At 44.0% G+C, this 13,887-nt stretch overlaps 1 protein-coding gene across 5 annotated transcripts in view; it reads left to right on the forward strand.

Annotated features, from left to right (window-relative positions):
• Window positions 1-838: 838 nt before the first annotated feature.
• The window catches only part of GALK2 (galactokinase 2), a 77,762-nt gene continuing 64,713 nt past the window's right edge, over window positions 839-13,887 (forward strand). For 2 of the 5 annotated variants that reach the window (XR_013833054.1, XR_013833055.1), the window contains exons 1-3: window positions 4,922-5,321; window positions 7,098-7,186; window positions 8,710-8,833. Coding sequence is in view for 3 of the 5 variants with exons in the window: in XM_079953382.1 (XP_079809508.1) it covers window positions 5,269-5,321; window positions 7,098-7,186; window positions 8,710-8,833 (266 nt within the window). In the remaining 2 variants the exon portion in view is untranslated. Of the gene's footprint in view, window positions 1,023-4,921; window positions 5,322-7,097; window positions 7,187-8,709; window positions 8,834-13,887 lie in introns of those variants that run through there. The other 3 variants (XM_079953381.1, XM_079953382.1, XM_079953380.1) reach the window with 3 other exon arrangements.

The following is a 13,887-nucleotide window of genomic DNA, read 5'->3' on the forward strand; positions in this document are numbered from 1 at the left end:
TTATCTACTTGCACTTTGACGTGCTTTCAAACTGCTAGGTTGGCAGGAGCAGGGACCGTGCAATGGGAGCTCACCCCGTTGCGGGGATTCAAACCGCTAACCTTCTGATTGGCAAGTCCTAGGTTCTGTGGTTTAACCCACAGTGCCACCCGCGTCCCTATATGAAATACAATGCTGTTTTTTAAAAGACAGGGTTTCCCATGCCTCGCCATGAAAGCAGGGCAAGTGTGAACCAAGCAGCTGCAATCACAGACGCTGAAATGCGCCTGCTAAATTTCTGTATGGCAGATGTAGTCAGTGTTTGTTTATTACATGTATATATCCCACTATTCCTCCAAGGAGCTCAAGATGGCTTCCATGGTTCTACCCATTTTATCCTCGCAAGAGCCCTGTGAGGTGGATTACGTTGAGAGACAGTCTTCTTCTTTGCCAATCACTCGTAGCAGAGTAAGATTGTATTCCATGAACCTGGTCTTAACAGTGTGTCCAAGTTCTAGATCCACATGTCCTTCCACAGTGGGGACATAAGTTTCCGGGCAGGAGTTGATCATGGTGAGGGTTTGCCAAGCATGCCTTCCTCTTAGCATGTTTCTCCCTTTCGTCCTGAGTTTGAGTGTCTTTAAAGCCCATGACACCTTTGGAAAAGGCTGTTCTCCAATTGGAGCGCTCGCAGGCCAGTGTTTCCCAGTTGTCAGTGTTCATACTACATTTTTTAAATATTTGCCTTAAGAGCGTCTTTAAACCTCTTTTGTTGACCACTTGCACTACGCTTTCCATTTTTAAGTTTGGAATAGAGTAGTTGCTTTGGAAGACGATGATCAACATGACCAGTCCAACGAAGTTGATGTTGAAGAATGATTGCTTTGACACTGGTGATCTTTGCTTCTTCCAGTACACTGGCATTAGTTCACCTGTCTTGCCAAGTGATGTGCAAAAATTTTCGGAGACACCATTGATGGAATCTTTCGAGGAGTTGGAGGTGGCATTTATAAGTGGTCCACGTTTCACAAGCATACAGTAAGGTTGGTAGTACTATAGCTTTGTAAACAAGCATTTTGGTTTGCCTGTGAATGTCCTCAAACACTCTGCACTCCAGTCGAGAGAAAGCTGCACTCACAGAGCTCAGGCGATGCTGGATTTCGGCATCAGTGTCAGCCCTTGTGGAAAGATAACTGCCCAAGTAGAAGTGATCTACACTTTCCAACGTTAGACCATTGAGTTGGATTTGTGGTGCTGCAGAGGGGTTGTTTTGTGCTTGTTGGTGCAGCACTTTCGTTTTTTGGATGTTGAGTGATAGGCCAAGCTTTTTGTAAGCTTCTGCGAATATATTTAGGATGGTTTGGAGGTCATCCTCCGAGTGTGCACACTGTTGTCATCAGCATACTGAAGCTCTATGACGGAAGTTACAGTAACCTTACTCTTTGCTTTCGGCCTGCTCAAGTTAAAGAGCTTTCCATCAGTTTGATATATGATTTCTACTCCAGTGGGTAGTTTCCCTTAAACCAAGTGTAGGATCATAGCAATGAAAATAATAGAGTTGGGGCGATAACACAACTCTGTTTAACACCTGATCCCACTTTGAATGATTCACTTTGAGAGGCATTGTTACTTGCGATTGTTGCTGTCATATTATCACGGAGGAGCTGAAGGATGCTCACAAATTTATATGAGCAGCCAATTTTCAGAAGGACAGCCCACAGGGCATTACGATTTACAGCGTTGAAGGCCTTAGTCAGGTCAATAAACGCCATATACAGGGGTTGATTTTGCTCTCCGCATTTTTCCTCAAGCTGTTGAGCGGTGAAAATCATGTCCACTGTCCCCGTAGAAGGTCGAAAACCATTTTGGGATTCAGGAAAGGTAGCCTCGGATATTGTTAGGAGACGGTTTGCAAAGATCCTTGCAAAAATTTTGCTGGCTGCAAATTATTGAGATGCCTTGATAATTTCCACAATCTGTTCTATCACCTTTTAAAAAGAGATTGATAATTTTTGCATCCCTAAAGTCTGCTGAGATCTCCCCTCTTTTCCATTTGCTGGTCGCCATGGGACTTTTTGGGGTTTGGGATGGGTTTTTGGAAGATGCCTGTGCGTGAATTTGTTTTATGTGTGTAGATCAATGATAGTCTTCACTGGATCTGAAGAGAGCGTTTGGACAGTTACTGCTTCATATAAACACAAGAGAGAGGGTCCTTTCAGGTTATTCCTGCTCTTCTACATGCACTTAACACAGGGTTTCCCCCCGCAAAGATTACTGATCCATCCCATCCTGCTTTTTCTATGCTTTACCAGCAGGGCCACCTATTCTTACTGGTTATTTACTCCCAGTCTATGTGAGGACAATGGCACACAGCTTTAAGGATTACACATCTTGAACATGAAAAACTTTTTCATTACCCTTACGAAAGGTTTGGAATCGATGCACTGCATCAAAATATGTCTTAAGGACAGTGCTGCTTTTGAATAGATGCTTTTAGATACTGAAGCTCCTTGGAACCATTTCTTCCCGTTTTTTTACAAATCATCTTTGGTATGTGTTTGGTCAAAGCATGACAAATGAAGATCTGAACAGGTACCCTATGCTTATACTGTTTCAGCCTGGTCCTCGTTGGAATTATTTCTAGATTTTAAAATGTCAACATCTTTTGATGTTAGAGTACATCGGACCATCTCAAGCAGTTTTAAGATGTGATTCTAAAATGCTTAATTGGAAGTAAGTTCTACTAAGAGCCTTGCTGGATCAGTCAAAAGATTCACACAGTCCACTTACCGGGTGGCCCAACAGATTTCTCTGGAAAACTCATTAGCAAACCTTGAAGTTTATATCACTTTTCTGCTGTTACTCCCTAGCAACTGATCTAAAGTGGCAGACTGTTTCTGATGCTGGCAGTTCCGTTCAGCTATCACGACTAGGAACATAGGAAGCTGTCTTATCCTGAATCAAGCAATTGGTCCATCTAGCTCAGTATTGTCCACACTGACTGGCAGCAGCTCTCCAGAATTTCAGGCCGGAGACATTAAGTCTCCTGCCTGGAAATGCTGGGGACTGAACCTGGGACAGATGGCTCTACCACTGAGCTATGGCCCTTGCAATAAACTTGTTGTCCGTTACTTTTCTAATCCCTTTTTAGGTAATGGTAAAGGGACCCCTGACCATTAGGTCCAGTCCAGGAGCAGGGACCAAGCAACAGGAGCTCACCCCATTGCGGGGATTCGAACCGCCAACCTTTTGGTCGGCAAGTTCTAGGCTCTGTGGTTTAACCCACAACGCCACCCGCGTCCCATTTTTAATCCCTTTTTGTTGTTGTTGTTTAGTCGTTTAGTCGTGTCCGACTCTTCGTGACCCCATGGACCAGAGCACGCCAGGCACTCCTGTCTTCCACTGCCTCCCGCAGTTTGGTCAGACTCATGTTTGTAGCTTCGAGAACACTGTCCAACCATCTCGTCCTCTGTCGTCCCCTTCTCCTTGTGCCCTCCATCTTTCCCAACATCAGGGTCTTTTCCAGGGAGAATCCCTTTTTTAATGCCACCTAAATTAGTGGTTATCATAAATGTTGAGATATCATTAGTAGTCTAAAATTAACATATGAGATTTAGAGAAGTGTTGTAAATAAAAATATGCCCTTTTCCCTTATCGGGTATCCAAGAGCCCATATAGAGTCCTTACATAAGTTCCCTATTGGTAGGAGAAAATAACAGAGGCCAACCAGAGAATACTGAGAAGCAAAGCAGCTAGTAAGCTTGATCTTTATTGATCTATTGCAACAGGGTGCTCCCCTCACACACAGGAAAGGAGGAGGACCCAGAAAAATGCTGTGCAAGGGCTTATAAAGACTTTTGAAATTCCCATCCTGTAGATCAAGACCACCCCCCAGAAACATCATACATACATCACGTGAGGGGTGTAACCTAAGACCACCCCCCAGATACATCACACCTTCACAGAAAAAAAAGCTGTCTAAAACATAACATTTGCTTGTTGTTTTTCTCCTGTCGCTGATTAGCTCCTGTCTGGCAGGTTACTTGATTGGATTGCCTTGGGAGCCTGGCCATTCTTTTGTAGTGGTAAAATACTTAGTTCCTGGGCCAGGTCACAGGCTCACAGCCTATTCATATCTTAAATGTGTCCTTAAGACAGGATTTGTGAGGAAAGAGACAATGGGGAGACTTTTCCAGTTTGACCTTGCAGAGAAAACATTTGGTCAGTTTAGGAATCAAAATGGTTCCAGGCTGGTCTACCTGTGCTGATCTATGTATGTGCGGTTATGAACATTACCATATATCTAAGACCATAAAATTCCTATCACAGAAGGCAGATTAGAAACAGTTGATAATTTTCCGCTATATATGGACTATAAACATAGAACAAGCTATGATTTTAGATTTCTTTATTTATTAAATTTATACCCTGCCCACCCTCTAAAGGAGTCCAGAGCAACAAACACATCAGTAATAAACCAATACAATTAAAACTTCTAAGTTTTAAAACTTCTTTAAAAAATGAAGAGTATGACGATGCAAACATGAATACAAATTATGAAACTATATATATATATATATATATATATATATATATATATATATATACACACATACATACATACATACACGTATCTAGAAATTGTCTTGGTAAACTATACCATACACATTCACTGCGATTTTAAATATTTTAAGTACGAATACATTTGTTGAAAGCCATTACCACATCTTGTGACACTGAATTCCACACATCATGCGTTGAGACAGTGACATTTACTTCAAAGTAAGCTTATACTGTACAGGATTGTATTGCTGATTGCCTCCCCGCCATCCCCCGTGTGAATAAACCCTATTTGAAGTTAAGGGAAGTCCTTATTTCCATAAGTGGTGCACGTGGGTGCTTATAGACAAGTCTTCCCGATGGGGGAGGCGCCAGAGATCCAGCAACTGGATTCCTCCTTCTCCCCCGCCTGGTTGAGCTAGGATAACGTACTAAATCTGGCTGCAAGAGGATCATAACTTGCTGAGTTTTTATTTGCTCAAGCGAGTTGTTTGCACAAGCGCTGCCTATACGGTGGACCTGGGCGGGGAATACAAAGAGGAAATGCAGCAGCGGCTGGACGTTTGCAGCTGATTTCTCTCTCCCCTCCTCCGCCCCCGTAATGCCGGAAGGAAGCAGCTTACGTACTCCAGGATCTGAGCCTTTGGGCTTTGCAAGCTAGCTAGAAAAGAGAAAACCTCCAGCCGCTTTACTTTGCCCTGGTGCGCGCCAACTCGCAAGGAGCAAACCATGGCCGCGGATCTCCCTCCCACCCTCTCGATCCAGCTGGTAGAGGAACCCAGGTGCGTGATTGTCTTTCCTACAGCCGATCTCCAGATCTTCCATCGGTTTTTTTGTTAACCCTATCCTGTAAGCAGTAGTCGCTGCCATACAGCAAGGAACATCACGTCGGGATTTTTTAAAAAATACAAAACCAAGATATTTATGCTTTAGACACAAAGGATGTTTAAGAAATTGTGTTTCCAAACGCCCATCCTGTTGAATGCCCCACCTTCAACCTTCAGCACTGTTAAGGTTATGTTCCAGATCCATGTTTTCAGACCTGGGACACACGTTTAACATGAACCTGGGGGATTCATTATTTTTTGTCATTCTCATTCATACACCCCATATATATATATATATATATATATATATGCTGCGCAGTGCTGCGCAGTGCCTTTTTCCTGGGGGTACACATAAGGTAAAGGTAAAGGGACCCCTGACCATTAGGTCCAGTCATGACCGACTCTGGGGCTGCGGCGCTCATCTCGCTTTATTGGCCGAGGTAGCCAGCGTACAGCTTCCGGGTCATGTGACCAGCATGACTAAGTCGCTTCTGGCGAACCAGAGAAGCACACGGAAATGCCTATTTATCTACTTGCACTTTGACGTGCTTTCGAACTGCTAGGTTGGCAGGAGCAGGGACTGAGCAACGGAAACTCACCCTGTCACGGGGACCGACCTTATGATCGGCAAGTCCTAGGCTCTGTGATTTAACCCACAGGGCCACCCGTGTCCCTGCTAAACTAGATAGACCAGTGATATAAGGCAGGGGTAGATAATCTGACCATGGAAGCCTAAGAAGCTGCCATATCACACATCAAACTAATCATCCAACTAGGTCACTATTGTCTGTTCTGATTGGTAATGGTTCTTGACAGCCTCAGGAGGCTATCTTTTCACCTCACTTGTTACCTGAGATGCCTTCTCCATTGTACCAGTGGTTGAACCCTAAACTTTCAACATGCAAAGTACCGGTATATGCTCTCTACTATAGCCACCTGGGACACGGGTGGCGCTGTGAGTTAAACCACAGAGCCTAGGACTTGCCGATCAGAAGGTCGGCGGTTCAAATCCCTGTGATGGGGTGAGTTCCCGTTGCTCGGTCCCTGCTCCTGGCAACCTAGCAGTTCGAAAGCATGTCAAAGTGCAAGTAGATAAATAGGTACCGCTCCAGCAGGAAGGTAAACGGCATTTCCGTGCGCTGCTCTGGTTCGCCAGAAGCAGCTTAGTCATGCTGGCCACATGACCCGGAAGCTCTACGCCGGCTCCCTCGGCCAATAAAGCGAGATGAGTGCCGCAACCCCAGAGTCGGCCACGACTGGACCTAATGGTCAGGGGTTTCTTTACCTTTACCTACAGCCTCCTACGACGTGGTTCTTTCCAGATGTTGTGGGATATAACTCCCATTGGCTCCAGCCAGGGATGATGAGAAATTTTCTGAAACGTCTGGAGGGCACCAGGTTGGGGGGAGGCTGCTTCCCCCCTGACATATACATTCCCTCTTGATAATTAACAGAAATGAAAACCCTGTTATGCATAAATGGATAAAACTTCATCAGTGTACAAAAACTGCTGCCCCTTCATGTTAAGCTAGCCTTGGATACCTGTTGGATGTTATTCCTTGAATTTATGTTGGTTCTCTAAAGGTGCTACATCTTTGTTATTCATTCAATTAGTATACTGCATTGTAATACATACCTGTGCGGTGCACAAGATCGCAGTTAAAATCAAAACAACACAACAAATAAAACCAAAGCAAAATTAATCTTCAATGTGCCAACCTGATTTTCCAGATTGCTGAAGCTGAAGAAGATGTTCATCTCTAAATTTAAATCAACTCCCAAGTTTTATGCTCGGGCACCAGGGCGAGTCAACTTAATAGGTAAAAGAATACATACTGGGGTTAATATGAATTCAGTGGCTAATATGCATAAACACATGTGTACATACATGGAAGCACATGCATAGAAGCACGCTTTCAGGTACCACATCTTATTTCCTCTGCTTTTGCAATTTCCACACTGTTACATCTGAAGATGGAACTTGCCAGAGGTGCAGGATGCTCAGCAATTTTGTGCCTTCGTTTTTGAAACTAATCTGTACAGGTTTACCTTTTTCCTCAGATAGCCCAGTGTTGTCTACTCTGACTTGCAGCAGCTGTCAAGCCCACCAGATTCGGACCTTTCCCAGTCCTAATCCAAGCCCTTTTGGTACCAGAGATAGAATCTGGGACCTTCTGCATTGCAAAGCATGGGCTATGTCACTGGATTACAGCCTCTTGATGTAATATATGAAAAGATGAAACTTCCTCATATTGACTACTTCAGTACTGGCCTCATTTCTCAAAGATTACAGGCCGAGGTCTTTCCCAGTCCTGCTACCTATTATGCATTCTTATATCGGGCTGAGGAACCTGTGACACTCCCATTCCCATCATCTCTGACCATTTTCCATGCTCACTAGAGTCCAATAATATCTTAAGGGCCACAAAGTCACCTGTCCTGCTTTAAATGGAGATAAACTACCGTATTTTTCGCTCTATAGGACGCGCTTTCCCCCCGCCAAAAATTAAGGGGAAATGTGTGCGCGTCCTATGGAGCGAATGCAGGCTCCTTGGCTTCAGCAATAGCAACGCGAAGCCTCCGAAGCGCAGAGGGAGCGCTCCCTCTGCGCTCCGGAGGCTTCGTGTTGCTTTCGCTGAAGCCTGGAGAGCGAGAAGGATAGCCGCCTGAAGCCTTTGGAGCGCAGCGCGAGTTCCCTCTGTGCTCCGCAGGCTTCAGGTTCCTTTCGCTGAAGCCAGGAGAGCAAGACTCTCCTGGCTTCAGCAGAGAGGGAGAGCTGTGCAGCGCCCTTTCAGCCAAGCGGGAGGAGAAATGGAAGGGGCTCCGTTTCTCCTGCCGCTTCGCTGAAGGGGCGATGAGCAGAGAGGGGGAGTTTTTTTTTCTTGTTCTCCCCCTCCGCGTCCTATGGAGCGAAAAATACGGTATGTGCTCTGCCACTGAGATGCATTGAGAACGTTTCTTTTTTCATCTGATTTTGGCTTGTTTTCACTAATTGTAGTTTAAATAAACAACCACTGTTTCCTCAGTTAGGGTGTCATGGTGAACTACTGTTTTTTGAACATCAGAAACATACATTTCTGATTTCTTTGAGTGCATGAGGAGTGGGGAGGGGGAGACTGTGTGAGGAGACACTGTGTGCAGTTTGTTAGTGTCATAATAGGAAATAATTGTTTCCCATTACATCTGAACTGGACCAGTATATAAATTATATACCCCAGTATATTTGATAGAATTTCTCTGGCTTGTGTAAAAACTATCCTTCTTCTAAAAGGGATTATTCTGCTGTTGCTGATGCATCCCAGACTATTTTAAAATGTTGTTGATATTCTTTTTTGTTTGGTAGGTGAACATATAGATTATTGTGGATATGCTGTGCTCCCAATGGCCATAGAGCAAGATATACTTATAGCTGCTGAACCTCTAAACACTCCAGCTATCCATCTGGCCAATACAAACCCTTTGTACTCGTAAGTGTTCTTGTTATTTCAATTATTGTTGCTGTTACAATTATACCTAAAGTTTTCTAGGCGCTGTACAATGATTAAAAAGTAAGAAAAGGTACTATGATGCATATATGGTGGAATTGTTTAAACATCAAACAATTTTGGGAAACAATATATAACGAAATGAAAAAAATGTTCAGATATTCATTTAGGAAAACACCAGAAGGTTTTCTATTGGGAATAGTACCAGGAAGTCTAAAGGAAGAGGACAAGATATTATATTTATACGCAACAGTAGCTGCAAGGCTATTGATTGCGAAAAATTGGAAAAGTGGTATTATACTGACAAAAACAGAGTGGCTTGCCAAATTATTGGAGTATTACAATATATCCAAAACAATGGGAGAAATTGGAAGGATCTCAAAAGAGAAGATAGACAGGGACTGGAAGGTGTTTAAAGGATACTTGCAAAACCATATTGAAAAATCGGAACTCCTGTTAGAATAAACAAGTTCCGTTTTAAATACTGAAATACTAAATAAGATGGATAACAATGTGTAACAGAAAAAGAAGCGTGATATTAGGTTAAAGGTGTGTGAAAGAAAGTAATAGAAGTGGAAAGAAATTGCAATTGAGTAGATTGGAAGTCTAACACAAAGGTGAGGTGAGGGGTGGTGGATGGTGATGGGAAAAGGAATTATCTGTGGGATTGAGTGTAGGTATGTTTGAACATTTTTAAGGATTGTATAAAATGTATGCTTGTATGCTTGTATATTCGCAATATATGTGTACAGTGGTGCCTCACAAGACGAAATTAATCTGTTCCATGAGTCTCTTTGTCTAGCGGTTTATTCGTCTTGCGAAGCAAGCCCATTGACAGTTTAGCGGATTAGCGCTATTAGCGGCTTTTAGTGGCTTATCAGCTTAGCGGATCAGCTGATAAGCGGCTTAGCTGCTTAGAAAAAGGGGAAAAAAGGGAGGGGGGAAACCCGCAGGAACTCGCAAGACATTTTCGTCTTGCGAAGCAAGCCCATAGGGAAATTCGTTTTGCGAAGCGCCTCCAAAACGGAAAACCCTTTCGTCTAGCAGGTTTTCCGTCTTGCGAGGCGTTCGTCTTGCGGGGCACCACTGTATTAATGCCGAATTATTTTAATAAAAACTTTTCAAAAAAAAAAAGCAAGATACCCAATGCCTTCAAGCTTGCATTCTGATAGACACAATATAAAGAAAAATGGGATGGGAAAGGAACAGAAAAAGAAGCAAATTTGGACATGCAAATATTTCATGGCAAGGTAGAAGGGCTATTCTGGGAGCAAGTGTCCAAGTTACAGGAGATTGGACATCAGCAAAGTGCTCACCAATGAGGACTGGATTACAGATGCAGCACAGTCCAAACAAACCAAGGTCAAGAACAGAGGATCAGACTAGCCCTGTGGATAGCTCAGTCGGTAGAGCATGGGACTCTTAATCTCAGGGTTGTGGGTTTGAGCCCCACATTGGGCAAATGATTGCAGGGGAATGAATGATCTTCATGCTCCCTGTACTGTACGCTTAAAACAGTATCATACTACTCTAAATGATCATGTCTCCTAACAACTTTTGGCACCCTTAACAAAAGTACACTCTCTTTAGGGGAAGCTATGACTGTTTAAAGTAGGATAATATTGCTTTAAATGTATAATACAGACAAAGACTAGGCCAAGGTCAATATCACAGGGAAGTGATATAGGTATAATTCTGCAAGTCTATAAAACTTGACCCAGGAACTGGGAGCCAGAGAACTCTGGTGTTTCTAGCAACACCAGAGTGAGGTCTTGTATACAGTGGTACCTCGGGTTACAAATGCTTCAGGTTACAGACGCTTCAGGTTACAGACTCCGCTAACCCAGAAATAGTACCTCGGGTTAAGAACTTTGCTTCAGGATGAGAACAGAAATTGTGCGGTGGCGGCGCGGCAGCGGCGGGATGCCCCGTTAGCTAAAGTGGTGCTTCAGGTTAAGAACAGTTTCAGGTTAAGAACGGACCTCCGGAACGAATTAAGTTCTTAACCCGAAGTTCCACTGTACCTCCTAAACACCACCCTAACCACAGCTGCTGGCAGTGAAAGACTAAGATTCTACAATAATTACACAATTATACAATAATAATAATTAGGGATGCATTGTAATGATCAGTGCAGATATCCATGTGGTGCCTTTCAGCTAGATCTGCCAAATTCTGTGTTTGTACGTATATGAGCAAATTATTTGGAGTGCTCTAATACTTTCTTGCAGAGTGATTTGTGTTTTCCTTGTATGTAGCAGAACTTGCACACCTTTCTCTTGAAACAGAAGCACCTTATGTCTTAAGTGTTCCTAAATGGCAGGGGATGTAGTTTGAGGAAAACTGCCTTGTGGGCCAAATTTGGCTCATGGGCTGGAGGTTCCCGACCCTTGTCTTACAGCATAATACAGTACAGAGGACCAAACTACACCTAAGTGAGATCTCCTCTTGGGCTATTTTGATTGTCTGTACAAGTCAAATTATTATTCTAAAAATAAGAATGGAGTCTTTATTCATAACACTGGATTTTAAAATTCTCTGCACCTGAATTGCAGAAAAGTTGCCTCAGACAACTCCATAATAAGATTATTGTGTTGATAATTTCCAGGATAGAATGAAAGTGTCAATTTTATGTTCTTTGCAAAGAGTTTCCCCATTTACTCATTTGTCACAGTTATATTGCATTGTGCCTGGCTGTCTTGTAAGGATGGATGTTTGAATATCATGTGCCAGCATAGATGCCAACATTTCTTTCAGTCTTTTGGTTTGAAAAGGCTGCAAATAATTTCAGTGGTCTGCACACCCAACTTGTAACATTTAATTCCGTGGGGCAGCCAGCGATACCATATAATTATCCCTGTTTTGTTTATTGTTTGGTTTTTGAGCTTTTAAAAGAAAGGCATGCACAGAGGAAACAGGATCCCTGTTTATTTGGAGGGAGGAGAGAAAAGGGGAAGCAGCAGACTGCATATTTATTTTCTAGGGCAAACAATAAGAACTTGTAGCACAAAGAGTGATTTCTACCAACAGTAACTTCTCCTTTTTGTGGTATTATTCATCTGAATTGCCTGATGAATTTTAAGAAAACATGGAAACAAGTCTGGTTTGTAAAATAGACCTTAGGGTCTGCCTGGATGTTCTTTTTTCCTACCTAGAATAGTTATTTTAAAGTCCTTTAAAGCCCTTCACGGCCTAGGACCCTTGTACCTACGGGACCACCTCTCCTGGTATGCACCACGGAGGACCTTAAGGTCCATATATAGCAACACCCTAGAGGTCCCCGCCCTAAGGAAGTTAGATTAGCCTCAGCCAGAGCCAGGGCCTTCTCAACATTGGCTCCGGCCTGGTGGAATGCTCTGTTTCATGAGACCAGGGCCCTGCGGGATCTGATTTCTTTCTGCAGGGCCTGTAAGACAGAGTTGTTCCACCTGGCCTTTGGCTTGGAATCAGTTTGAGTCCCTCCCCCTCTTTCTTTTTCCTTTCTCCTCCTGTGAAGAGATTGCACCCTAATGTTTTAATGTTGTATCTTAATCTTTTAAATTGTATTTTAATCAACTTGTTTTTATTATTGGTTGTTAGCCGCCCTGAGCCTGGTCTTGGCTGGGGAGGGTGGGGTATAGATAAAATTTTATTATTATTATTATTATTATTGTACCATGTCCAGTCCCTACAAAACATTTGTTTGCGGGAAGGTTATACAACAGTGAGCATTCATCCTGATATGCTTGTGCGCTGTTCTGCATCTTCTCGTTAATCATTCCTTTGTCCCACGCTTTTCAGTGCATTTCACCGACACTTTCCAAACCACAGAACCCAATCCTTTTTAAAAAGTGGATTGGTTTTTCAGCCCAAGGGCCACATCCTTTTTTGGAGAACCTTCCAGGGGCCAGCTGCCCCTTGGTGGCATACCGCTCAACCCTCAATTCAGGCAACCAAGAAGCATGATCAGAGTTCTGGGACAGGCATCCCCAAACTCGGCCCTCCAGATGTTTTGGGACTACAACTCCCATCATCCCTAGCTAACAGGACCAGTGGTCAGGGATGATGGGAGTTTTAGTCCCAAAACATCTGGAGGGCCGAGTTTGCCTATGCCTATTCTAGGGCACACTACAGCCAGGCGAGAACAGGCGGATGCAAAGCAGGGCTGGTATATTCTGTTACTAGGGCATTGCCCCTCTCTCAGTCACCCCCCCATCTGTCTACCTTAACCTTAGCTAAAACCAGTCCAAGGGCTGGAACAGCCTGCCAGCATTCTCTTCATTAGCCCTTGTACAGGCAAAGGCAAACTCCGGCCCTCCAGATGTCTGGGGCTACAATTCCCATCATCCCTAGCTAACAGGACCAGTGGTCAGGGATGATGGGAATTGTAGTCCCAAAGCTCTGGAGGGCTGGAGTTTGCCTATGCCTGCCCTTGTAGAACTCAGTAGGAAAGAGGATGGGGGTCAAAGCCAGGATTAGTTGGCTCTTCCTTTCATTGGCTCTGACTCCCCCAATGGCCAGGCTCTCTGCTCTCTGCCCTACCAGCCCTAGTGGGCACTAGTCACCACTGGGTATTGCTCAGGAAAGTGTGTTGGCCAAGGAGACTCCAGACTGACCGACCGACCTAGAGAGCTGCATTTGGCCTCTGGGCCTGAGGGTCTCCATCACCACACTAGGGCAGTTCGGTTGAGCAAAACTATATGTTTTCAACAAAATAATATTCCACAAAACAGAGACAATCTGGAGGTGCCCTCTGTCCCTCTGTTTCTCAGAGTACATGGTGTAAGGTAAAGGTAAAGGGACGCCTGACCATTAGGTCCAGTCGTGACCGACTCTGGGGTTGCGGCGCTCATCTCGCTTTATTGACCGAGGGAGCCGGCGTACAGCTTCTGGGTCATGTGGCCAGCATGACTAAGCCGCTTCTGGTGAAACCAGAGCAGCCAACGGAAACGCTGTTTACCTTCCCGTCGGAGCAGTACCTATTTATCTACTTGCCCTTTGATGTGCTTTCGAACTGCTAGGTTGGCAGGAGTAGGGACCGAGCAACGGGAGCTTAC

Source organism: Podarcis cretensis (assembly GCF_951804945.1).
Source record: "Podarcis cretensis genome assembly, chromosome: 14".
Classification (NCBI taxonomy): domain Eukaryota; kingdom Metazoa; phylum Chordata; class Lepidosauria; order Squamata; family Lacertidae; genus Podarcis; species Podarcis cretensis.